The sequence below is a fragment of the Phyllostomus discolor genome, chromosome 5 (assembly GCF_004126475.2).
Source record: "Phyllostomus discolor isolate MPI-MPIP mPhyDis1 chromosome 5, mPhyDis1.pri.v3, whole genome shotgun sequence".
NCBI classification, from domain to species: Eukaryota; Metazoa; Chordata; class Mammalia; order Chiroptera; family Phyllostomidae; genus Phyllostomus; species Phyllostomus discolor.
This window is the reverse complement of record NC_040907.2, coordinates 163,894,752-163,922,309: the sequence shown is the minus strand read 5'-3', so window position 1 is coordinate 163,922,309 and position 27,558 is coordinate 163,894,752. Positions and strand designations below refer to the sequence as shown.

The 27,558-nt window shown below is 44.6% G+C and overlaps 1 protein-coding gene across 1 annotated transcript in view; it reads right to left on the bottom strand.

Annotated features, from left to right (window-relative positions):
* Positions 1-7,867: 7,867 nt before the first annotated feature.
* The window catches only part of FAM160B1 (family with sequence similarity 160 member B1), a 31,955-nt gene continuing 12,264 nt past the window's right edge, over positions 7,868-27,558 (bottom strand). Inside the window, exons 6-17 of the mRNA XM_028512187.2 lie at positions 24,966-25,274; positions 24,592-24,788; positions 23,188-23,302; positions 22,578-22,654; positions 22,296-22,488; positions 21,934-22,103; positions 20,950-21,093; positions 20,019-20,109; positions 17,643-17,786; positions 11,755-11,895; positions 11,274-11,377; positions 7,868-11,166 (exon numbers count right to left, since the gene is read on the bottom strand). Coding sequence (XP_028367988.1) covers positions 11,061-11,166; positions 11,274-11,377; positions 11,755-11,895; positions 17,643-17,786; positions 20,019-20,109; positions 20,950-21,093; positions 21,934-22,103; positions 22,296-22,488; positions 22,578-22,654; positions 23,188-23,302; positions 24,592-24,788; positions 24,966-25,274 — 1,791 coding nt within the window. The 3' untranslated portion in view covers positions 7,868-11,060. The remainder of the gene's footprint in view (positions 11,167-11,273; positions 11,378-11,754; positions 11,896-17,642; positions 17,787-20,018; positions 20,110-20,949; positions 21,094-21,933; positions 22,104-22,295; positions 22,489-22,577; positions 22,655-23,187; positions 23,303-24,591; positions 24,789-24,965; positions 25,275-27,558) is intronic.

Genomic DNA, 27,558 nt, shown 5'->3' with positions numbered 1-27,558 from the left:
CTACGACGTTATTCCCCCATTCAGTCCTCACGGCAACCCTCTGAGGTGGACAGGACCATTCCCACTTGACAGATGAGAACACCGAGGCTCAGGGAGGTGGTGGTAGGTGCCTGAAGCCTCGCAGCTGGGCCAGTGAGGAGGGCGCCTGGACTGCAATACCAGGTGCGGTTAGTGCAGGGAGCTGATCACCACAAGGAGCCAAAGCCCTAATTACTAGGCCCAGTGTCAGAGGTCAGAGCAGGACTAGACTAAGTAAATGGGTGTGCGAGCTGAGTCCACACAGCTCCTAGGGGTCCTTCTGTTGTCCTTGAGGATAGGCCTGGTCCCAGCACCCGGGAGGGTGCCAAACCCAAGCTGGTGGTGAAGAAAACACTGGGTAAACGCTGGGGATGTAGGGAGAAGGGAAGTAGAGGACAGAGGGAGGAAACCGAGGCAGGGCCTGGGACCCAGGCGGAGGGCCACGGAGACCTCAGCGTAAGGAGGAAGGGAGGGAGGCCTGCTCCGTGGGGCGGATGGAGACGGGCGGCTCCTCCGCGTCCTCCCGCAGTCTTTCTCCCGGAGCTCCGTTCTTTCTTCTGGATTTTTTGTATGCCTCTCTTACTTCCCCTACACCCTTCCTTCCTGGTGCTCCTCTTCCCTGTTGGAGGAGGGGTTTGTCTTCCCTCAGCAGGTCCCCTACCCCTCCCAGGGTGTAGAGGAGAACAGTCAATTATTTCAGTGAAGGAAAAATCAGATCCATCTGCCGTCAACACCCGCACCCGCCTTCCCTCCCCCAGCTACCTCCTCCCCACCCGGCCCCTCCCCCTCCCGCCCAGCTGAGATCATCCTGCCCCGCCCCGAGCTGCCTGCAATTCCCTGCAGCGACGGCACTTACCAGCGTCTCATGTTTAATGCAAGCGCAGCGCACGCCCAAGACGGGAAAGCTTTCAAGATACACTTTAAGATACATGAACGCTGCCCTTTGCAGAGCAAACAGAAGTGCATGGGATGGATGTGGGTTTTCCTAGTTTACGATAATTGTATTCTCACCTGTACAGATTTAAGCAAACCAGGGCTGTCTGAGGAAAGGAAAAATCTATACATGAGGACCTCAGCGGCCTAGCGAGTCCTAGGTCACCTCCACGTTTTGAGTCTCCCAGTAATTTTTTTTAAAGATTTTATTTATTTATTTTTAGAGAGAGAGAGAGAGAGAGAGAGAGAGAGAAACATCAATGTGCAGTTGCTGGGGGTCATGGCCTGCAACCCAGGCATGTGCCCTGACTGGGAATCGAACCTGCAACACTTTGGTTCACAGCCCGCACTCAATCCACTGAGCTACGCCAGCCAGGGCTCAGTAATTTTAAAATAAAGGCCAAAATCAGGTCATAAAAACTGGTTGATTGTAAATGCGTATCCTCATCAAGTTAATATGTTTAACACAAAAGATACTGCAATGTAATTGTTCTATGTTAATTACAGGATAGTAAGAAGCTATAATTCACAGTTCACCCACCATAGGTCATGGGGCACAGGTGTAAAGCAATATTTTCAAAGCTCCTTTCAATCAGGTCAGCCTATGATTCCTTTGGAAATAACATTAAAAATGTCTAAAATTAAAGTCTGTTGTGTGGCCGTGGGTGGGCTAATAATATTGATGACCGTGGAGATTTCCCTCCTGTGAATGTGGGCACTCCTGTTTCTGAGTGAGTTCTACTGCTGCTCCCACTCTGCCACTCATTCGGAATATTCCTCTGGTGGAGCCACGTCCTGGCCTGCCTTAGGGAGCTCAGGTGGGAAGGGCTTTAAACAGAGCACACGTGTAGTCCAGCAGCCCTCCTCGGCCCCCTGGGCCCAAGGCTGCATGCCAGGGTAATGCACTGCTGCAGAACTCGGTTTTTTCAATGGCCCTGGAACTCCTGGGAGAAAGTGCTGACCCCAGGGCTGCAGCAGGCTCAGCGGGAGATGAGCCTGGAGCCGCAGGCAGAGCCAGAAAGGAAGGGATGCACAAACACGAATGAGCAGAGTCCCTGCGTGGATGGGGAAGAGCCAGGGGGCCCGGAAGCTGCCCGAAAGAGCTCCCAATGGCCACAGCTAGAACCTGCGAGCAACCAAACCGATCAAGTATTGGATCAGAATCCAGAGCATAAAATAAAAATCCGTGAGTCAATATTCATAACAAAGGCTTCCATGTATAAATAAGTGAGAAGGGAGACACAAATCTTCCTTGCAGATTCTTCCTTCCTTCTTTCGTTCCTTCCTCTTCCCTTCTTTCCCTCTTTTCTTCCTTTTGTCAGACTAATTTTTGGAGACAGTCCGCCCTCCCGAAGATAGCGTGTAAGTCTCCGATTGTCAAGTGAGGGCTGCACGTAGTGACGCGCTTCCGACAGCGACGACGGTGTGGAAGGAGGTGGGGCGTAATTTTCTTCTGGGAATGGAGCCAAAGGGAGATAAAATCTAACGCTGGATCAGGCCAAATGTATCCAGGCATCCTTACCTGAGGCTGGATTTAATGCGTTTGCTCACGCGACCGGAAGTGGCGGTGGCAGTGCTCCCAGCTGGCTTAAAGAAAGGTGTGCTCCGGGGCGGCCCACCGTCGGCGAGTTGAGATGGCAGAACTTTCTGGTGCAATGCATGAAGCTAAGTCAAAGACGCGGGCAGATGGGAATGCGGATTTATATGGAGCGCGGATACCCAGCGATACGACGGGGGCCCGATGACCATCTCTCCACTTAAGGTGTTAAAAAATACATTAATGGCGAGGGCACCAGCATCCTTGCAAAGTTCTGTGGTGGCTTTCTGCCCCCAAGCTGCAGTTCGTAGCGGAAGATGAGGCCACTGACAGGGATCCCACCAGGAAAACGGAAAATGCACCGCAGAGATTTCAGCGGAGGGGACTTAGCGCGAGTTGCTTACGCCATCGTTGGAGGCTGAATGAGGGAGGTGGCCATTCGCTGAGGTCATCCAGAGATGGTAACCCAGGAGGCAGCTGCCACTGGGGTCGAGAGAACAAGCAAGAGGCTGGGGTAACACCCAGAAGCCTGGGGCTCGGGCCTCCGAGAAGGGCCCAGGCCTCCGAGAAGGGCCCCTGCCAGCCTGCTGCTGTGCCTTCCAAGAGGCTGCACAGGCTAGTTGCAGGAAGGCTTACAGACTACAGAGGCCGAGACCAGCTGGGGAGAACCCACCGCTGAGTTGGAATGCCGGGAACAGCAAGCCAACTCCAGAAGGAAGCGCCTTCTCCCTTCTTCCTGCTTCCCCTTCCCCTGGAAACCCTTCTGGACAGGACCTAGGGGCTACCGGTTAGAAAAGGAGACACCTAGTTTGTGGAATCCTAGCTCAATATGATAAAGCAGAATCTAGAAGCGTGGATTCGGAGCTGGGGGACCGTAGCTTAGCAACCTGCACAGAACTCGCTTTGTCCCGTCCACCTCCAAAGCTAGCTTCGCCAAGACAGGCACTTTCTCGAACTCTCCTCTCCTTGCCATGGCTAGACTGGGTTTTAGTCAATACGGGTCGCATTTATTAAATATCTACTAAATTTAGTAAATGTTGTAAATATAGCATCATGGATGAAGTTACTGTAAGCCCGAGACAGTACAATCCACCGGGACCTCAGACCTCAGCATTGAGGAACACAGCACCTACCTAACTAGAATGCTCCATGCAGCTAGCTGGAACGTGTTTTTTTTTTTTTTTCTTTCTTCACTCCGAGAGGATCATTTTGTGCAGTGTCATGCCGGGGAGCAGAGCCTTGCCTTTCGAACAAGAGGTAGCCTCTTGCTGTGATGAACAGAGGTGCCGAGGAAGGGCAGCTTAACTTGCCTATAAAATAACGTTTAAAAACTCATGGTGAGAGGCAGGGATCAGCTCCATGGTGACGGGGATTTCTGAAGCGTCTGCACATAAAAAAAACATAAGGCAAGGCCTGAGAAACTTGCGAGGACCGGCTAAAAATAACCCAAGTGCCAGTAGAAAAAGCTCAGCATTTACATCTCCCCAGCATTTTTCTTAACCCGAAAAGGCTGAGAGGGAGAATTTCTGGTCTAAGAGTTAATGGTATTAGGTGAATGATGGATCACACAGCTCTGGGAGGAAGGGCCCCAATACAATAGTCTCGTATCAGCAACTACAGCGATGGCAGGTTTGTAATGAGGACAAAGAGCTGTTCTTCAGGGCCTGGAGATGGTGTTGCTCCCGAAATGCTCAGCCCGGAATTATCCATGTCAAATGAATGACACTTCCCTAGTCGTTTCCTTTCTGCTGAAATAAAGACGATAATAAATGAGCTCCACTGCTTGGCAGGAGATAGATCAGCTCTTTCTTTGAAATACTCAGAACTTAATATCAAGGATATTATAGGCCATGCATGAAAAGACTCCAACTGTTAAGAACTGTGCAAAATTATTTTTATTGCAATGTTCAATTCCAAAGGAAAAAAAAAACACCCAGAAATTGCTACGCACATTCGCATTTACAACCTTTATTGTTTTTAGGAAATGGTTTTGAACCCGAATTCCAGGGAGTCATGTGTTCTTGCCAACAGCATTTTCAGGGAAAGCTTTATGTGAAGCTACACCCCATCCAATCATGTTTTTTAAAAAGTGGGTCTTTAAAAAATAAAATGGGGCTTGTATCTATCAAGCCAAGATACAAGGACGTGGGGTTATATATATATCCTAAAAGCCTACATTTTATTCTCCACTTCCATGTCTGTCAGAGCCCCACACCAACGTGACTTGAGGAGAAGATGGTCTATTTTCGAATCATTTCTAAAACAGGATGGGAGATCACAGGACACTCAAGTCTCGGAGGCCGCCGCGAAGATTGCAGGACCATAAAAGTCTCCACGACGTGCTACGTGGTTGATGAGAGCAACAGGATAAAGAGACTTAAGAAGGGAGGCGTGTTTTAAACGCGGAAGAATGATGCTTAAGGACTGGCTAATTTGTTGTCCTCTAGAATCCGTCCCCGTGGTTCTCGTGGGAAGCCTGATCCATTAAAATCCTCCATGCTATTCTACTCGTGAGAAGGACGAGGGATACATTTCTCGTGTTATTGCATAAATGAATCTCATCTTCAGGGCTTTGAAATATATCTTTATCCCGGCGGCAGTGAATTTGCGTGCCGTCTCATCTTTCTGCATTACGGTGAGATTGATTTTATGATTCCGTCCTCATAAATTACAGGCCTGCGGCTGTGACAGACTTCGGGGAGCTTGGTCTCTGTGTTCCTGAGTTTCATCGCTGGGCATGTCACTTGTTTTATTGTGTATGTTTTTTTTTTTTCTGAACCACCTCTAGCTCTTCGAGCTTGCAGATCTGGTTCCAGTTCTGAAGTGAAACATGTGGTTTGAAAGCGAATGGTCCGTTAGGCCCAGGATGTGTTCGTGGCTTGTGTGCATGCTCTGCACTGCGTATTATCCCTGAGGCCTTTAGCGTGTCATCGGAATGAAACATTTTGTTAAGAATGAATAGAACGGTCACCGTGCAACCGAACGCACATTAACATGGGTCCCATTATGAAACGAATAGCAATAACACTGGAAGCACGTCTCCCTTCTCTCCTCACCCTCCCTCCTCGATGAGGGCCCAGTAACCCATAACAGTACTCGCACTTCTGACAGTCCTACTGGGTCCTACTGACATGTCAGGCTTTGGTTACTCAGTCCAGAGAATTATGACCTTCCTACCCCGTCTTTAAAAGGGAAGGGAAGCTCTGTTGGTTCCTTGGCTAGTCCACTTAGAGGGAAGGGTAGGGTCATCATATAAAACTGTAAAGCATGCCGAATTTCTCTTAGTCCTCAGACTTACCCTTGAGAGGTTGGGTAGTTCCTTGAGGCTACCTCAAAAATACGGAGGGTAAAGGAAGGGAAACAGAAGTCAGGTCTCTTCATCTTGCTCCCTGGCAGGTGTGACCCCCCCAGCCTGACCCCAGGCTTAAATTTCTGGAGTGGGTGGGGCTTCTGGGATGAGAAGCCAGGGGAGGCTTACGCAGCCCACCTCTCCCGCACGCCCAGCACGTGGCTGCTGAGTCCAAGGCTCCCCTTGCCATCAATCAACCCCAGCTGAGTCTCCCTTAACTGGGTACGCAGCCAGCTTGTGCCCTGACCCAGGTGAGAATAGAGGTGGTCACAGGAGCGTTGAGTTAAAGCAGAAGGGAAGGTTGGGTTCTATAGATATATTTTCTAAACCAAATGTTACCCCTAATGTTCAGGTCATTTTTCTTTAAGCCTACTTAAATCTTTTGGTTTTAACATTTCAATGGGCATTTTGCCTTCTTTGGGCAATAATTCTAGAAGATCATGTAAATCAGTAGTTAATTACTGTCCATCCCCTGAGAAGACACGGGCCCCAGAGCCCAAGTGTTTGGCCTGGTGCTTTACGCCAACCTCAGAGCAAAGGTGAAACAGTCAGCGTGGCAAATGTAATAGGATACAGAAGAGAGGGCTCCCACCCTTTTGCCAAGCTGGCTTTGTGGTGATGACCTCTCAGGCTACCTGGCATTTCCATACTCACAAGGAATGGAGTTCAGTCAAGTCTGGAGTTGCAGCTTTTCCCTTCGGACGCTCTGCAGCCCGCCCTGGTCCTCCCTGTGCCCTCACTCCCGGGAGCGCTGTCCTCGCATGGTACTCACCCACGTGCAGGGGGACGTGTTGGTGTGTGCATGCTGGGCCCTCCCGGAGACTCCTGGGGGCAGAACTTGCTTCTCACTGTTCTCCAGCACCTTAACACCTGGTTCACGTACAGTTCCCAAGCGTATTTGTTGAATGAGCCAAATTATTGTGTCATCTTGTGTTTGGATAACATATGTGTGTCCTATTTCTGATACCTTTTTAGAGATGCTACTAGAACACAGAAGTGTCTAGAGCACACACCACAGTCAAACCACAAGTAGTAAGTGTCCCTGGAACCAGCCTCGACCAATCTCCCAGGCAAGGCTGCACACTGGGCCGGATCAAGGCGTCAGCCAGCCCCCCATGAGCTGGGCCCACAGGCAACAACTTCCCTAACTGGCTTAAGACCAACTAAAACCTACGTCATTTCTTTCAGGGATCCTTCAAATGCATGAAGTACCTATGTTTGCTTGATTATTTTTTGAGGAAGCAGTGCGGCTTTTACTCGAGCGTTAATCTGAACAAAATTTCAACCTTAACAATTTTATGTTAATTCTTTAGGTTCCCTTGAGATAGTTTTTGCAGGTGATATATTCTTAATTGCCAGCAGTCAGAGCCCAGATGTTTGGACTGGGGATCTGATTATGCATTCCTAAAATGCAGTTTCCTTTTGATGCCGCTCTGCATCGCCCGAACCTCACCTCCCTGCATCTGCATCCTCTCAACCTGTTCGCCTCTGTTTCCATGTGAAGCGGTTTTCATTGACGCTGGCTGAGAAGAGTCATGGGCAGGTGGGGTTAGTAAGCAGCTTTCTCTTTCCGGCTGTGCCGTGTGGTGCGTGTTTCTTACAGCCTTCAGTTAATAGGGTTTGGCGCATACTCAAGTGAGTGGAATGAGCCTGGAGTCTGGTTTGAAATGCCAGTTAAACGGTTTTTATATGTGTTATAAATATATAAGAAATAATGCTTACACTGAGTTGTTTTTCTAAGATTTGTACAAACATTCCTTGCTTATGGGAAGTGATTATTAAGGAGGGAGGTGGCCGATATTCCAATACACATGCGGCTCACTGTGGGGGCGGGGTTTCAAACTGCACACCCCACTCCACCAATACCTGATAGACTCTTTCTTGTTCTTTCTGGGCAATCAACACTGTGGCGACCTGTCAATTGCTGAGTCATACTTTTTGTAGGCTAGGAGTTACTGTTTCTGACTTCTCAGGGAATAACATGTTTCCAGTGAGAATTCTACAAGAACACGAGACATATCTCTTGTTTGCATGACATGATTTATTTTTGGATTATCCCTCTTAGTCCTGCATGCATTGTTAGCAGAAAAAGTTGGGCTTGATCACAGCTTCCTTGGACGAGCCCTCGGGTACAGAGCGGCTGTCCGCGGAGTTTCTCCACAGACGGCCCGAGGACTCCAGGCCTCGGTAACACTGTCAGAAACCCACGCGACGTTCAAGAGAAAGATTTACCAAATGTCGTTTGTTTAATGTAAACAAGGCCATAGGCAAACAGAGGATTACAGTAACACTATTTTACAGGGCCCGGAAATATGATTATCTACCGTGTGCAAGCACGCCGTGTGTCACAGTGACATGCGTATTCTGATTCATTGTGCAACCCCAAATATGATTACCATATATTCTGTGGTTTTAGCACTTCACTGTAACTTCCGTCAATACTTAGGAACTTCATAATTAAATGGTAATTGTATATTAATGCAATAATTTATGGAAACATGTTACCATGGATTATGAAGGTAATTCTGTAATTTGTGCCCTGTAAAATTAAGTGTAACAATCTTTACACTAGCAACAGTGTAAGCAAGCTAGGGATTTTGGTCCTTTTATATATATATATACACACACATATATACACATGTGCACACACAATGATGTACAATTAAACCAAAAAGCTGTGAAGCCCCTCATAGCTTCCATATTGCACCGACACGAGAACATTCCACAGTGATAATGAGAGTACTACAATGATAGCTGGCTGAGGACACATCTGAGTTCTATCAAGTAAAGACTGTGGCTCATTACTAAAAATAGCCCCAAAGACTGCACTGTTAGAGAGAAAGATGAAAAACAAAACATGAATACTATTTATACCAACATGAAGCAAGGCTACCACCGAGTTTGGAATTTGCTTGGGACAATCCATTGCTAAGATGGTACCTTCTACCCAACACAGTGCACCTTGGTCACTGCCTTGCAAATGCCAAGCCACAGAAATATTCGGCTTCTGAAAGACAGAAAAAGACGAACAGTGTAGTATAATGTTTCACTAACAAATCCAACTCACTGTGAGAACTTGTGCTGGCTCTAGGTCTGAACTATATACATGGGTAAAAGAAAGGAAGAAAGAGAGGGAGGGAGGAAGGGAGGGAGAGAAACTGAGAAGAGAAACAAAATATACCTTAAGCTTTAGTTGATTACAAATCAAAGTTATTCCAATAACTTAGAAAAACATGTTTTAAGAAGCAGCATACACACAAAAAAAATGAGTTAAAGCTTTTCTGAGCTTGGTTTCATAGATTAGCTATAGGGTCCCTCTGCGAAATCAAAGATAAAGTAGTATTTGGTTTGGGAGGTCACATCGTTGCTGTTACACCTACTGAACACTATGAAAGCATTACGAAATATCTAATATCTCTTAATGCCGTATTTCAGATACGCCTACATCAGAATGGCCTAGAACTAGACCCCAGACTGAGGCTGTTGCAGGGTTCCTTGCATGGACTGATGAGCAAATACAGCAAACCTAACGCTTTCCCTTCACTAAAAATCATTTAAAGGAAAGCACGCACAAAGTAACTCTCTCCCACTTTTGTTTTTCCATCTTTTCGGCTTAGTGAATTTCTTAGAAGGAGCTAACAAAGGTTTGCATTACATTAGGAATTTAGTCTTTTCGTTGTTAACAATGGTAAGTGTTCTAGAGCCGAGAGTATTCACAATCGTTTGATATTTTGTTCTTAATAAATAGCAAAAACTAACTATAAAATAAATCGGAAAAACGAATCCGACACGAGGAGCAGTAGGTGTACGACGTGCGTGTGTGCACACGCCCACTCACACCCACACACTGCAGCTACGCAAACACGCTGCGTCAGCCGGCTGCTCGGAAGGGGCAGCGGCGACGGCGCCTCTGCAGCCGGAGGGTTGACAGCCTGCTGGCCCACGTAGCAGTAAATAGACAAGAGGAAAGTGCTGCTGCTTAGCATTCCGACTACAAAAAGGAGGCGCAAGCTTGAGAGCGATGTAAGCGAGTGGAAGCATCACATGCAGGAGGAGCGGAGAGTGGATTAGCAAACGCCAGTTCGGAAATCAGCCGGTGCGCGCTGTGCACGCCCCTGCCACACGCCCATCCACGCGCGCCCCCCAAAATCTACCCAAATTCCCTCACACGTAAACAGGACACACTGGTTCGTCTGCTTGTTTTAAACCTGCCTTTAAAATAATTTAAAACAAAAGACCGAACAAAACTTTTTTTTTCAAAAATGTAAACATTAGGGAGGCCATTGGCATTTCGGTCGCTGCCTAAGAGTTATCATCGGTCAGTCCCCGCACAGATGCTACCGCACGTTCAGTGAGGAAAGTCGAATCACAGAGCAGGTTTTTGAAACGACTTTCAACGAGGAGAGGAAGAAAAGGTTCTCAACCCAATACATGTTAATTAGCGTTAAGACGACACTATTTTAGCAAGCACTACCAATGGTGAGCCTGGATTCAACGTTACTGCACAAATGCCAGGGTTTAAATAAACTGGGACCTGTACATGAAAATTAATCACTCCACGGCTATGTGCACAAGAGTAAAAGAACATTTCTTTAAAAATATACATATATTAATTAAGAATTTTATCATCGTATTAAATTGTTACTCTTAGAAAAGTTGAAGAAAGTCAATGGTTCTTTACACATTCGTCTCCCTATTATCAACTCATTTGATGGTCCCTGAATTACACATATTTTTTCATTTACAGTTTTTCATATTTTGTTTGGTAAGAATGCTGACCTTAAAAAGTTATAAAATTAGGGTTTTTTTGCTACTCGTTAATCCAAAAGAATGTAAGCGCCTGAGCCCCAGAGAATGTCAAAAGGCCTTGCTACCTAAAAGGATATGAAAATAACAGAAATATCAAAGTCATGACATCAGAAATTCTGCAGCTTTTCACACAGGCATTGGAAATGCTCATTTCCTGAAGTTCCTTTGATTGTGTCCTGGATTCAAGGACGTGCAAGTTTATACATAGAACCTTTATGATAAAGCCAACGAAAGCAATATGGTACAGCATTTTACTGAAACTGTCCACTCAGTAGGCCCGTGATGGTTCTGTCCAGTTTACAGCAACACTTCACTTAAAAAGGCTTCTTATCCTCTGTGCAGTGGGTGGAACCGAGTCTTTTTGGGGAAATGCACACGACAGTTCTGTTCCCTTAGTCACCTGAGAGGTGCTGTTCAGGGTGCGGAGGAAGCGTGGTATTTCACAAACGCGATGGCGGCCAGCTCCTTACAGAACTCCTCCAGCACGATCACGCCCTCCAGCAAGGTGATGTGGTCGATCCTGGTCAGGGACAAGCAGGCAACACATCATCAGTTCAAGGTGCCAGCAGACTGCCACGGGCAGGCGGAATTTTTAGGTTAAAAATAAAATGTAAAACGCTGACTTACATAGGACCTTCAGGCTCCAAACCAAGTAGTCGCTTTCGGACTAGCAGAAGCTTGGGAGTGAAGTCCTGAATGCGCTGGATTCTGACCATCAGGTCTCCGACAACCTGCACCCCAGAGACCGGAGGGACCTCAAGTCAACTACGGAGTGATTTTCAGGATGAAACCAACCAACCAACCAACCAACCAACCAACAAACAAACAAGCTCCATTTCCTTTCATTAAATGAAGAATGCCACCTTTCACTCTTTACTTAATGGTCTTTGACAAAGAACTCATATCTATTCCTTAGAATACAAAAGTTATACATGTATCTTTAAAAAGAACGAATTTGTTTCTCCACATTTTATAGTCAAATGATTACTTCTAACTAGTAGATACATAACATTTTTCTGTACATGACACTGATTACATGCAATGGCATTAAGATGTTAACTGGACAGGTGTACCGATTCTAAGGAACGTCACAAAACCAGGAACTCACCCTGACGATCACAGAGAAGAGGGATCTACAGCCTGAAGCGAGGTTCACGTAAGGGTCCAGAAGGTACTCGTGTACGTGCGGGTGAGGGAAGAGGGAAAGTCTGGACAACACCGATGTCACCTGCAAGTTCACGTCGTACGGCTGTGGAGAGGTCAGAAACAACGACATCGCTGACACACTTACAACGTAAGCACCTGGGCAGATACTTTACCATGTTAACTTGTCTTTCCAAGAAAGGAAAACTGACCATTTTATTCCTCCCTCCTCCTGCTCTTCTGCAATGCAAGTACCTGTGACTACATTGTAGTGGTTCTCACCATCTCAGTCCAAGTGCACATAACATAGTCCTCAATGTATGTTTTTAAAAGCATGCATACAAACATATAGAAAAAAACAAATACAGAACACAGCCAGAAAGTCTCTGTTTATGCAGGTTGTTTGAATTAGTGAAATGGTTCAAGACGTCATCACAACCCACCAAAGTGTCGTGAGTGGTATTAATTACAAACAGAGGGCACGCCACATTAAGTGTACGACCAAAGACAGAAGGGAAGGCATTAAAATCTTTCAAAACATAGTAGTCTAGTTTCAGAAATAACATTCCTTATCTCTCATTCAACTACCACCGGTTACCAATGAAATCAAGTCACAGAAACTTGTCAACAGAAGGCCAGTTCTTGGCGGCAGAAACGACGAGTGTGCTCCAAGGGGGCGGGAAGAGTCAGAACGGCGACTGTGTACAGGGCCCACCCACCTCATTCCCCGCAAGAGCGTCACCTCTCCCAACATAACTGTGCGTCTGTGCAGAGTTCCTCATACTTTATTTCTTGATGTAATCTCTCAATTTTACTAGAATTCTAGTCTTGTAATATTTACCCTTCAAAGAAAGCAGCTTGGAGGTACTTTACGGAGACTGCGAAAAGCCAAGCAAAAGACATGCTATACAAGCAGGGTCATGACTGTGCCCGGCGCTTCCAACAGAAGCCGCTCATCCATCCCTTCCCGCGGAGGACCCTGAGGGGCGCAGATGGCACTGACCGGGGAGAACTGGGGAGAAGGCTCAGAAAGACCGGGGGTGGGGGGAGCTGGACAGGCGGGAACCTGCACTGCAGCATCGGGAGGGGAAGAGCGATTCTAGGCCAGGCTCCCGTTAGCCATGGAATCAGAGTGTTCTCCCCTCCTTCGCTGAGCAGCTTGGAAGCCCCTGATCGTCCTGACTGCCGATTAAAAAGGGAGTATTTGCCTTCAGAGGACAACAAGTGCTTCAGCGTGTGCCGGAAGATAGCAGGGATCCTGTTGTATGGACAAAAACTCAAGTCCCGTGTCACAAGGGCACGCTTAGGCATGTTCGCTCACCACCAGATTCAGGAGCACAGACTTCCTGGAAGAAGAAAACCTATCTCTAACTCATCCAGAAGCCAGCCCTTCGGCGGGTGAGTGCAGGGACACCCCAGTCCTGCCGACCGAAGGGCAGTCTGAAGAGCCTGTCCTCCTATCTCACAACGTTTGTGGCAGAAGAGCCCTTTTCCAGACTCAATGCATAATAAATGGTGGGTTCACTTTTAGGCACAAAGGAAACGTTAAAACAAAATCTTTAAGAAGAATGCATTACTGTAAAAATGTGGACAAAATCACTTAAAATAAAACTTAAGTACAGAATTGTAAGTGACTTCATTTCAGGCAGCTGAGATTTTTAGGTCTAAATTATGCCATTTGCAGGTGCTTAAATAAATAAATAATTTGGCTTTAAATAAGCACACTGCCACTTTAACTTTTATTTTCTCTATATGGTATTTAGTTTTATGGTTATTTTCTCTACTTTGGTTTTTAGTTTTATTTGAATAGGAAATCTGTATTCTGTTGCTTAAGAAATTTAAGACTGACACAGTTTTTTTTTTTATCCTCACCTGAGGACATTTTTTCATTGCTTTTAGAGCGGAAGGGAGAGAGAGAAACATCGACTGGTTGCGTCCAGCACAGTCCTGGATGGGGACCATGCATACCTGGACTGGAGTCCGAACCCGAAGCAGCTATGTGCCCTGACTGGGAATTGAACCCACGACCCTTCAGTTCTGGGACAATGCTCCAACCAACTAAACCACACCAGTTCAGGCCAGATTATTTTTTGATGTGAAAATGAAAATGCATTTCAGCTAGAGAGAAACTGTGCCGCCATACTCTAAATGGCCTCTACTTTACATTGATAATAACTTTAAAACAAGCTGACCTTTTTTGACTTTTTTTATAATATTCTATTATTTTGGACCCTTTTATTTTGTACTTTATAGAGTATTTACCTGAAATAAAAGCTAACTAGATTTTTCTGACGTGTCAAATGGACCCACTTTTGACTGAGCTTACACTAAATACAAAGTCCGAATTTTAGGACCATACACATTGACTCAACAGCACACCGATGTCACTGACAAGCTAAGTCTCACCGCTTCTACTAAAGGCCAAATACTCAAAGTAGTAAGGTTTAAGTGAAATTTTAAAAAATCTCAACAACTTGATAGTCTCTGAAATTTCCAATACCTGCATTTAATAAGATTTTGTATTTTGTAAGGTATTTTAAATTACTAGTATTTTCATTTAATTCTTATAAGCAAACCTAAGTAGCAGGTCAGGGCAAGTAACAGCAACTTCACTTTAGCCGTAAGAAAATGCGACAAGGGGCTAAGTGAGTCACCCAAGGTCAAACTCTCCGTCCGAGGCGAGGGCAGGACAAGAACTTGGCCTCCTGCACTTGCCTGGGATCGTCTACGCCCTGCTCTGGACCTTAGCCCTCGTGCACAGTGAACATGTAATCCCGGCATGGTCACCCTGACCCTTTCGGGGTGCACACTAAGAAGCAGCACGAGCTGGGCTTAAGTGCTTTGGCTGTGGGGTGTAAAACAAACAAGGAGGCACTGGAAACGTAGCACATGCTGTTAAGAGGTTAAAAGAAAACAACACTTACTCTTTCTCTTTACGGATTACTTCAGAAACAGTATTGACTAATGTCTAACCTTGTGGAATACTTCTTAAGTGGTAATTTCTTTATTTGGCTTTCTGGTTATTGAAGACGGCCTACTTGCATAGTACATTTCTCTGCACCGTCCCCCGAAAACAGAAACCCACCTTTATTCTTTATTTTATTGATTATGCTATTACAGTTGTCCCATTTTCTCCCCTTTATTCCCCTCTGCCCTGTGCACTCCCTCACACCCACATCCCCCCGCTTTAGTTCATGTCCATGGGTCATACATATAAGTTCTTTGGCTTCTCCATTTCCTATACTATTCTTAACCTCCCCCTGTCTATTTTCTACCTACCATTTATGCTACTGATTCTCTGTACCTTTTCCTCCTCTCTCCTCCTCCCACTCCCCTGCTGCTAACCCTCCATGTGATCTCCATTTCTGTGATTCTATTTTTGTTCTAGTTGTTTGCTTAGTTTGTTTTCATTTTAGGTTTGGTTGTTAATAACTGTGAGTTTGTTATCATTTTACTGTTCATATTTTTTATCTTCTTTTTCTTAGATAAGTCCCTTTAACATTTTATACAATAAGGGCTTGGTGATGATGAACTCCTTTAACTTGACCTTACCTGGGAAGCACTTTATCTGCCCTTCCATTTTAAATGATAACTTTGCTGGATAGAGTCATCTTGGATGTAGGTCCTTGCCTTTCATGACTTGGAATACTTCTTTCCAGCCCCTTCTTGCCTGCAAGATTTCTTTTGAGAAATCAGCTGACAGTCTGATGGGAACTCCTTTGTAGGCAACTGTCTCCTTTTCTCTTGCTGCTTTTAAGATTCTCTCCTTATCTTTAATCTTAGGTAATGTAATTATGATGTGCCTTGGTGTGTTCCTCCTTGGGTCCAACTTCTGTGGGACTCTCTCAGCTTCCTGGACTTCCTGGAAGTGTATTTCCTTTGCCAGATTGGGGGAGTTCTCCTTCATTATTTGTTCAAATAAGTTGTCAATTTCTTGGTCTTCCTCTTCTCCTTCTGGTACCCCTATGCTTCGGATTTTGGAATGTTTAAAGATATCCTGGAGGTTCCTAAGCCTCTCCTCATTTTTTGAGTTTGAATTCTTGTTTCTTCATTCTGTTCTGGTTCAATGCTTCTTTCTTCCTTCAGGTCCACATCATTGATTTGAGTCCTGGTTTCCTTCCCTTCACTGTCGGTTCCCTGTACATTTTCCTTTATTTCACTTATCATAGCCTTAATTTTTTCATCTAATTTATAACCATATTCAACCAATTATGTGAGCATCCTGATTACCAGTGTTTTGAACTGTGCGTCTGATAGGCTGGCGATCTCTTCATCACTTAGTTATATTTATTCTGGAACTTTGATCTGTTCTTTCATTTGGGTCATTTTTATTTTGTCTCAGTGTGCCTGTTACATATGAGGGGCAGAGCCTTGGGTGTTCACCAGGGTGGGATAACCCACATCACTGCATCATGACGCTGTTTGTGGGGCAGGGGTCCAAGAGGGAACAATGGTTCTTGCTCCACTCTCCACCAGTTTTCAGTCACTTCCACCGCTACCCACAATCAAAGTGGGCCCTCTGGCACTGATTCCTGGGTGGGTGGGTTTGTGTACGTTCTAGAAGTCTGTGGGTCTCTCCAACAAACTCTCCTGTGAGGCTGCAGTTTCTCCCGCTGCCACCTCAACCCCCACAAGTGTTTTCAATTGGAGATTTGAGACTTTATTTCCCTGCGCTGGGACCCTGGGTTGTGCAGTCCGTCCTGTTCCCCAGTTGTTCCTCCCGGTTTATCTGCACTAGAATGTGGGACCGCCCAGTCTGCAATGTGTCGCTAGCCACCACCTTGCCAGCCAGCTGCAGCCTTGCCCACCCCGGTCCTTTGCCACAAGTCCTCTCTGCCTGGCTCTGCCCCTCCTACCAGTCTGGGTGAGTGTTCCTTCTTTAACTCCTTGGTTGTCAGACATCCATACAGATCAATTTTCTGGCAGTTCTGGTTGTTTTTGTTTTTAAATTTGTTGTTGTCCTTCTTTTGGTTGTGCAAAGGAGGCACAGTGTATCTACCTAGGCCTCCATCTTGGCCGGAAGTCAGTACATTTCTTTTATAATTCCCTAAGCTCACATACACCTTAACTAAATGCTAAAAAAGACCAAGTGCTTTAATGTACAATTTTAAGTTAATTCCACGTTGGTTAACATGACTTCTGTTTGGAGACAAGCACCACGCCAGGTTCTCTCATGTCAAGTATAACCGCCCCCCCCCCCCCCCCCCCCCCCCCCCCGCCCCGTGTGCACGGCATCTCCGAGCTCTGCCGCCCCTTCGCTCACTTCTCAGCAAGGTGCGGGGCAAGGGAGCGACTCTGTGATCCCAAGTTCTGCTCCTGCCAGTCAGTGGGGCACGCACAGCAACACGCAGCTGCTGGTGAGCTACCCACCCTGCAGTAAGTACAGTTACCTTTTCAATTTCCCCCTCCCCTGTGAAAATGAGTGTCACTCGCAAGTTCTTTGTCTGCAGGAGCATGCTCACGTCATACTGTTCTGAACTGAGCCTTATGAGGCAGACTCTGTCTCCATTTGTACTAACACTACTGACTGTACTAAAAGGCTTTCTAAGTTAGGTATGAAAGAAAAGCACTCTAATCTTCCCCCAAACATGTTAAAGATAAGAAGACAACAGCCTATAACGAGAACTAAAACATACAATTCTGTAACAACCATCAGGCCAAATAAACGCTTTTAACATAACGAACGCATCGGAAACACCTGTTGTTGACAACCAAACTTGATGAAAATGTCATCTAGTGGAAAAACTAAGGAAACCATAAAACTACTTTACTGAAGATGTAAAGTGAGACCTGAGATGAACCCATGATGAATGGTAACAAAATAATATGAACATAAGTCTCTTAACACATTACCTGGTCAAGGATTCTTCCCATTCTGTCAAATAGAACTTTCAAAAAATGACCTTCAAAGAAAGCGGCTTCCAAGTTGCACTTTTCCAACGCTTTCGGAGAGCCAGGCCACTCCCATCTTAAGCAGATGGCACAGTAGTCCCGGAACTGGGGAAGAAGCATTGAGATCATCAGAGAACTAACCAAAAACAAATCGAGATGAGAGAGAAATGACTTCCTCAAACAGGAAAGGGAAAATTCCTTTGCATGCCGAGTGAGTGTCTGCTCCGTGGGAGGCGCCGTGGGAGAGAAGAAATGACTCAGATGACAGCCTACCCAGACGCAGAAAGTAAAGGGATAATCACTGATGGAAAAATAGGCATATTCTAGGTTTACCAAAGTACCCCTTTAACTACTGTGCTTACGCTCTTTCCGAGTAGAGGAATGTAAGCCTTTACTTATTTTCATTACACACTTAAGAGAACACTTAAAGGCATGGTAGGTTCTAGCTGCACTTGCAACTCTGTTCTGCTGCTACCTGTAGCAGAGGGACAGACGCACGGCACCTGAGGAGGCGCGCCCGGCGTCCCCACAGCGTGTCTGCACCGGGCACGCTGCCCCGACGGACAGGAAGCGGTGTGCGGCTCCGACTGTGCTCCGCAAGCTGCTGCCATTGCGAGGAGCACAGGAACTGAGGGCGAGCACCGAGACACCTTTACTGCGGCTTAACTGAGCCAATTTTACGTCCCCTGAACCTAACAGAATAATCAGGGCCTGTAATTTGTGGTTTTTTTCTTTGCATTTTACTAGTAATGCAATTTTTTAAAAAATCCTCACCCAAGGATATGTTTATTGATTTGAGAGAGAGAGGAAGGGAGGGGGGAAGGAAAGGGAGAGAGACGCCAATTCCTGCTCCCCTCCCTGCAAGCCATCCCCAGTAGGCGCCCCAAGGGGGCATCAGACGCGCAACCTAGGCAAGCACCCTGACCGGGGATAGAACCCACACCCTTCCTGGTGGACAGGACGACTCTCCAGCCAGCTGAGCCACCCGGCCGGGGCTCTAGGAAATCATCTGTGTTGTAGTTTACAAAAGTGCTGGTCTCTGAGGTCGGAAATAATAAAAAAACTAGTCCTTCACTACACCGAGTTTATCACTGGAATAAACAATAGGAATTCTTATAAGCCCAAGAATATCTCATATAATAAAAAATTTTAAAAGTCTTCCCGCCAGGTAATTTACTTGAATTGAGTAAAAGAAATTTATTCCAGCGAAGCTTTCTTCCTTATTCTTTCCCCTTTCAGGTTCTCCTCATTAAAGCAAAATTACTTTGACCTAATTTGGAAATCACTGGAAATTACAACAAAACATATTCTTACCATGAAGCACTAACTTCATCTTTTTAAGAAAACAAGCATATTTAAAATGATAAAAAAGCCAACTTCTTCAATATATTGTGAGTTTTATACTATTTAGCTTTAATAGACAATTTTCTTTATAAAACCTCATCCTAATATTTAGTAAAACATTTTCCTATTAACACATCTGAAATTGTGACCTAGAATGTAATAGTTTGAGAAAAACAATAAAACTTTACAGAAAGAATAAAAGCAGTTTAAAAATGCTGTTGCTAGTACTGAATTGGTATTACTTTACTGCCTTTATTGTTACATGAAAGCACATTACTCTAGTTATTTATGGAGTAATGTGGACTTGAAGTCAGGCTGAAAGCATTATGAATTAACTGTGCACACAAACAAGTTAATTATATATAATAGCACACTTAAATCCCAGACATGGGAATGGAAATTCTACACACATTTTTCTGATTTGAGATGTTTCAAAACTTGGAATTTTGTAAAAATGGAAATGCTTCAGAGTAAAGAAGACTGAGGGAAGGACATCTAATTTAATAACTAAGGAGACACTGCGGGTTGTAAGCCAGAATGCAGGGGAGGGAGGGGGTGGGAGAGCATGGTGCAGGGACAGCATCTGAAGGTCACTGGGTGTGGGGGACGGTGCTGCAGAGGAAGGAGGAGAAGGGAGAGGCGCCTAGGAATGGGGGCAAGGGCGGTGGTGGGCAGAGTCATGTAGAGATCCTGGGTTGGATTAGCAAGGGAAGGGTTTGGGGGGGATATCATGTCAACCACAGAAAGAAAGGACAGGGAAGCAAGACGCGGAGGGGAGAGAGGGGAAGAGGAAGAGGGGCATTAAAGAAATCTTGAGACAGAGACACAGTCGGTGAAACGCAAAGGAAGGTCGTGAGCAGAAAGTTCAAGTATGAGAGTGGAGTTCAGGTGTTGCAGAGAAGGGGAGACCTCTGGAGAAATGCCTGTGGGCAACGTGACGCGGTGTGTGCCTGCATTCTCGTTAGATTTCATCTCAAAAATTCGCGCACTCACCTGCCTGTGAGCGTCTCGGAGGTAGGTATCATACCCAGTGCCCTCAACGTGGTAGGATGATTTTGCTTCATCCGGTACCAGACAGAGAAAACTTAAAGGAAAGAGCCATCATCAATGACATAAATACTCTCACAATTCAATATCTCTATAATGTATTAAAATATCTAGCAATATCTCTAGTCAAGTATTAATGCAAGTGGAAATTTGAACAATAAAATTATATGTTCTTAAGCTTCACTTTAATCGGTCTTACTGATGAAATACTCTTTCATTAAAGGTTTTATTTAAAAAATTCCTCATTTCACCTAAAAAGGAAGTAAGCCTAAAATGACTTTGTTTTTACAGCCCAATGACAGAGTGCCATGGTATTTGTTAATGTCAGGGCACTGGCTTTTAAGTAAGTGAATTTAAGATTTTTACGCATCCTAATTTCACATCTTGACTAACGTGCAATTTTCTCTAGTCATCTGATAAAACCAGGCACATCAGTAATAGCTTTGAAAAGCAAGAAAAATAAAATTGTCACTGAAAGAGCACTTTAAAAAAAAACTTAAAAACACGAACTAATGAAAAGGAGTATCTGTACGCTCAGCATAAACGAACACAAGTCAATAAGTACAATTTGTCAAACTGTTGATTCTCAGTGCTGTTCTGCAGTGTTGGGAGTTACTTCAAATTATTTACATATAAAAAGTAGGGTACTTTGAAGGTCACAGTTGTCCCTTCTTTTTATTTCTATATTAAGTGGAGCCTTTCTCTGCCCCAGGCTTTCCTTTGCTACATAAGCATGACAAAAAGCTGACATAATCTTTAGATTAAATAAGAGAAGACTGAGTTCATAATGTATCTCTGTAACAATCTAAGAGCAGAGCTATTATTTGTTATAAAGACAAGTAAAAGAGACGTAAGTGAAATTTATACAGCGACTTACCTGTTTACAATTTTGTGGACTTCCGTTTTCCCATCATTTTTGGGGTGGTCTGGAGTAGCAGGAGGTGAAGAACCCAGCCACTCTTGGTTTGACAAGGTGTTATCTGGTGAAATGTCAGTAAATAATGGATCTTCTTCCAGATCTCTAAGTTCAATTTAATGACGTATAAAAAAAATTTATTATATTTTCTAAACCAAAAGATTCTCTGCTGTGTTCTTAGAAATAATTTCATTCTTACATGATTTTATTTTTAAAAAATTAAGAAATATGTATATTTTATAGAGAAATTAACATTTTACACTAACAACAAACCCAAGGATATAGTGATTTTGTTAGATTTAGTAAACAGACAATACCACTTGTAATTTAAAGGGACGGTGATATCAAGACATCTAAGTTTTATTTTTAAAAAACTTTAAAAACTCCCCGGCTGGCGTAGCTCAGTGGATTGAGTGCAGACTGTGAACCAAAGTGTCGCAGGTTCGATTCCCAGCCAGGGTACATATCTGGGTTGCAGGCCATGACCCCCAGCAACCGCACATTGATATTTCTCTCTCTCTCTCTCTCTCTCTCTCTCTCTCTCTCTCTCTCTCTCTCTCTCTCTCTCTCTCCCTCCCTTCCCTCTCTAAAAAATAAATACATAAATAAAATCTTTAAAAAAAAAACAACTTTAAAAACTCCTGGCTGGCGTAGCTCAGTGGATTGAGAGCGGGTTGGGAACCAAAGTGTCCCAGGTTCGATTCCCAGCCAGGGTACATTCCTGGGTTGCAGGCCATAACCCCCAGCAACTGTACAATGATATTTCTCTCTCTCTCTCCCTCCCTCCCTTCCCTCTCTAAAAATAAAATTAATAAAAAATTATTTAAAAAGTTAAAAAAAAACTTTAAAAACTGTTGAGGCTTTTTTACGAACGAAGGAGAGAAATGAGAGAAAATCACGATTGCACGTGAAATGCCGAGCTCACGGGGACGGACGGACACTTACACTGCGCCTGCTATGAGTCCATTCTCCGCCACGTCTTTATCTTCCGGGCACACAGGTTTGTACTCCGTGTAGTTTCTTTCTTCCAGATTCCTTAGGACCAGGTTGTAAAGAATGTGCTCGTTGGGCTTTTGTAAAAGATGTTCAAACATCCTCAGTGTCATGATGCTTATCTGAAACCCAAAATGACAGAAGCTAACTGAAAAACGTCTCTAAATACACCATTCTTCTCACCGCCCTGTGAGTCGTCCCGGCCATTTTTAAAGCCACATACAAAGAGGCTGCGCTCAGCACATCACAAGTATATTAAAATCGGTATTTCAAAGACTCGAAGTCCAATTCTAAATAAGAATTGCATGGCTTACCTCATCAGATATGTGATCACAATGTTCAATTAACCTATGTCTTAAAGGATGCCTGTTAATCTCTGCCAGGGTTTCTGGTTCCCTCTGCTCTCCCAGGATGAAAAACACCGTTTCTTGGAGCAAAACGTCGGAGGTCACTTGCCGAACGATGCGATGGAGCATTGCCGTTGATGTCAGAATACCCATCTCAGAGCTGGCAAAACAAACAGGTAATCAGCGGGCAAAAATAACACGAACACAGGGATTTTCTTTTTTTTTTTTTTAAGGAAAGAGGCCACTCACGTTTGCATTAACTGAGGTTCCATTACACCAATAAAAAATCTTTCGTGAACGGCTCTGGCGAGAGCGACAGCAGTAGTCTGGAACACAGTACAAGCATCGTTACCTTTTTTTCATGGAACAGAGAGATTAATTTGTAACCTCAATAAATCAGTCTGCATCCTCCATCTGAGTTAATGTGTAAAACAAACTTGCCTACTGACTGTCTCACTTCATGGTATATGACCATTAGTTATTGAGCTCTTTACATTTTATCTGAATTTCCAAGAACGAGACAGACAGGATAAAAATACTAGCCCAATCACTTCATGGTAGTAGCTTCTTCCCAAAGAGGAGAAAAGAAGGAAGACTGGTGTTATCTTATGAAGGGTCGTTCTTACATTAAAGAAACATAAAGGCAGGATTTGAATTGTAATTTGTTCTAGAGTTGTAACACACACAAATATACACACATACGCGCTTCTTTTGTTTATTTGGTTTAAGTATTTATTTTACTAACTGTGCTGTCTTAAGACAATCAAGATATATTTGAGGATATAAACTGAGGATTCGAATTTCACTTAACAGACATTTACATTTTTAAAGGATCAATAAAAAATTAAAATATTCAAACCTTTTGTGCTTCCTTTATGAGTTGATCACAATAATCAAACCAGGAAAGAAATGAAATTAAGGCTCGTTTTCCTGGAAACGCCGAAGCATCTTCTTTATGACTGTATGAGTCCAAACTGTAGGATACAGAAGAAATGCTCAGTCCAAAGTTACCCAAAGACGTTAATCCAATTCAGCACACCAGAAAAATGAAGGCACACAAATGAACTCACACAGCAGGACACATTTACACGGGCAAAGCAGCATGACTACAGGAAGAGGGTTTTATAAAAGAAATCCAAAGATCAGAGAAAACCTTTTAAATAGAAGTTGTAAATAATTTGGACTCATTACGTGTAAAGAGGGGGACCAAAGCAGAATGGAGCTGCAGGAGAAAATCCATGAAACTGCTCCTCATGCTTCTGCCATAAACTCGACCAAGCAACAGGAAGGGAGAGCCGGAGGTTCTCGGTGTTGGGGAGAAGGACAGGAGGGTAAAGCAGGGTCTGCCAAAGGGGACGGCTGGCCTGCTTCTCCTCCCGCCTTGAAGTTAACGAGTGGGTCTGCCCACAGAGGTGGATGGAATACAGGGAGAGAAAAAAACAAGTGAAAACCAAACAAGGGTCAAAGACACACAGAAAAACAGTAACGAGTTATTAAGTCAAAATATTAGACTGTGGGTGGTGTGATTATGGGTGATCTTATTTATGCTGCTTTATATTCTACTTTTTAGCAACTTGTAAGTGTCTTACAACAATCATCTCTTCCTGTGAGAATCAGGGTGGGTGGGGAGTGGGGGGAGCCCATGAAACAGGCAAGACTGCCCCAGGGGCCATGGAACTTATTTATAAATAAGGAGATAACTTCTTTTAGGATTTGAAAAAAAAGACAGATAAAGTTATCGAACTTAATGTGATTAAGGTCTTAAATGATCCTTATAAGGAACAAAGGAAAGGTAGCTTCCCTACAACGGCCAGACTGCTCCCATACCCATCATTACCACTAATTGATAACAACTATAAAACCACCCTCACAGAATCAGCCCACTTAATGATCACTAGTAACATTGATGTTGTTCAAAAACAAAAGGGGCTACCATTGCAAAATACTGGGTCCGGCACAAATAATGCCCCTCGTTTTATTACAAAAGCTTTTCTTACAAAATCATCAGCATGTAATTCTGTAACATCACACTACCACACTCAGGCACACCACACGACATTTCAGGTGAAATGTTCAAATTAAAACTATAAATTATTACGCCCATATTATTAGGGTGTATGTGTATATACATTTAAATGTAAATTATCACACCCTGCCAACCCCACTCAAGCAGGCCTTACTTCCGCCGGACCCTGCGGAAATGGACATAAGGTGCAGGCGTAAGAGGTCACTTCCACGGAATAACAGGACGAGCGGTGCTTACCCCCAGTTAATCGCCTCCACCGTTTCAATATCCAAGGGGTCCACTGACTGAGGTAGGGCCTTGTACAGGGACGCAAGCCTGTCGGTCAGTAGTTCGCACAGGCAAGTGCTCTGCGTGAGGCACTTGGCGGCCGCGGGCTCGGGCAGGCTCACCAGCAACATCAGGCCCTCGCAGGCCTTCACGGCTATCCGGCCGTCCTGCGGGCGAAACCACCCCCCTCAGTCCTCAGATCAGACAGCCCGGGGCTGCGTGAGAACACGCCACTTTAAAGGATTCCATGCTTGACACTGAAATAAGGACAGATCTTTTTTTCTATTTTAAACGCATCTAACGGATCATGCTGGGGGGCGGGGGGATGAAAGAGGACCACTCACAGGACTTCTCGTGAGGTTCAGCAAAGAATTCACTAAGTTGTAGTCCTGGTTTGGGCGGACGACGGAGGCCTCTGGCAGGGAAGCCACGCTGAGGCTCTCCAAGCTCGAGGACAGGTCGTCGGGCTGAGCAGCAGGACCGTCCTCGGGCCCCGTGGGCTCCGAGCCTGCGGGCTCCGTCCCCGCGGCGCCAGGCAGCTCCCCCAGCCCGCAGGGCTGTCCTGTGTCTGCGGACAAGGAGTCCGGCCCCTTTAGTGTGTCTTCTGAAATCACACTCGGCGCTCCCTTGGAAGCCAGTGACTTCAGCTTATTCTGAAAAGGAATACATGTTTTGTAAGAGCCACATCAAAAGCCTTCTATAACAGAAATAGCATTTTGATGGATTTTTCTATAATTTCCGTATTTTTCTGGGTATCATGTGCACTTTTTGCCCAAATCTTTGAGGGGCAAATAAGGATGCGCATTATACATGCGTAGTGCCTGAAATACCTTGTATCTTTCTTGTGTTTTGTAATTATTTGTTACATTAAATTTCTTGTTCTGTAAGTTCAAAAGTAAAGGCTAAAATCCTTTATAACACACAAAAACAAGGATCTAAATATAAATAAATAAATGAATGAAAAACTTGAAACAAAAATTTTTGTCCTGCAAGTCTGGGCCAAAAACGTGGCTGCACACCGTACGCAGAAGGGCACCGCACCCGGCAAAACACGGCGGCATTCAGTGAGTGTCTCGCCCGCACAGCAGCAGACACCAGTGCTCAGACAAACGCAAATTCTCACACTTTACCAAGCCGTTTCAGATATTTTTAAAACTGCAGAGGCATTTCTGATGCACATCACACTACCTACAAAATGCTTCCCGCTGACCGTGAGCAAGGGACCATGTCAGTGACTGCTACCGGAGTTCTGCTAAAAACAACTGACGTAAGTGGGAAGAAAGGGTTCTGGAGGTTTCAACTGCAGATAATTTTCTCAACAATGGACTACTAAGATTGTATGGGCTCGATGTTGATTCTCCTGAGATCACTTTTCTAAGATGATTTTTCTAAGTTTTTTTTCCTTACAATCCTGCTTTATATAAAAAGTAAGATTTGCTTGAAATGTGGGCCCCTCCCCCTACCATACCCAAACACAAAGAGAATCCTAACTGAGGCAAGTTATTAATTTCAAGGCAAAAGTATCTTGCTTTCCATTTGAAGTTAAGAGCAAAAATCAAATCACGCACATTAGTTTGAACTCATCATAAACCGGCTTCTCCACAGAGCCTACCGCTGTGTTTTGCCCATCATAGAAACATATGAAATGCTGAATGAGTTCAAAGTTCTACTTCCCAAGTCATTTTATCGTTATTATAAATCCCTTTTATTACTGTTAAAAGTACAGCATAGATGACTCGTCTTGAGAAATTGAGCTCATCATACGTATGTTAGAAGAAAACAATCCTACGGAACTAAATAAACACTCCAAACAATATCCCAATTTCCTATAAAATCGGTGCAGATTCTAGTGTTTATGAATGTAAAACATTTATTTTATCAAAATACTAATAACAGCTAGGAGTGGTATCTCAGATAAGGATGACAGGAGACAGAATAATCTTAGAACAGCACTCCTTAAACGGATGGTTCTCAAGGTGTGGCTCCAGACCGGGTCATCTGGCTCTACTGTGGGGCCTGATGAAACGGCAGACTCCTGGGGCCCACCCAGACCCATCAAAAGGGGATCTCTGGCGGTGGGGCCAAGGAATCTGCCTTCTTAAAAAGCTCCTTAGGTGATGAGAAACTGCTGCCTTCACTCTCACTTTGTTTCTTATTGAAACTATTTCCCTTCTTCTTTGGGGAGTTCATTGGTAACCACAGCACATTTGTACACATAACCCCTGAATCCCTCAAACCCAGGCTTCGCTCCCAAACCGCTGATTTGCAACACCAAATGCCTGCTAATTATTCCCATGAGGATATCATGATGGTTCAAAGCATCCAGAGCCAAAATACCATCTTCCTCTCAAAATAAGCTTCCTTGGGGCTCCCTTCTTTTCATTAGCGGCAGCCTTAGTGGCTCGGGAATGCAAGCATCCGCCCTCCTGTCTCCTGCTTCCAGCCCGAGACCACACAGGGTCTACCTCCAAGTTCTTCTGAACACATTCACTTCACTCCAACCCAACGCTTCCAACCTAGTTATTGTCCTTGTTACTTCTTGTCTAGGTCTTCCCCCAGCCTCCAAGTTCGTTTCCCTGCTTTTCTCTCTCCTCTCAAAGGAATCCACTGTATAAGACGCTGCCACCAATTTACCGGTAACTTCTCAAGGCACAGTTTCCACCATGTAATAATATCCTTGTCCAAAAATCGTTAATAGCTCCCCAACAACTGCAAATTCCCCATCCTGCCATTCAAAGCCTTTGACAGCTGCTGGTCTGTCTGTCCAGGCGCCCCTGTAACCACCTACCCTAATCATACTGTTTCCTGAACACTCCATCAATTTTTGTCTTCATTCCTTTATTTGTGTTCACCCACTCTCATCTAAACATGTCAAAGCTCATATCAAAGATAACCTCTTCTATGAAGTCTTTCCTACTAACCTAGAGCAGTTGGGAT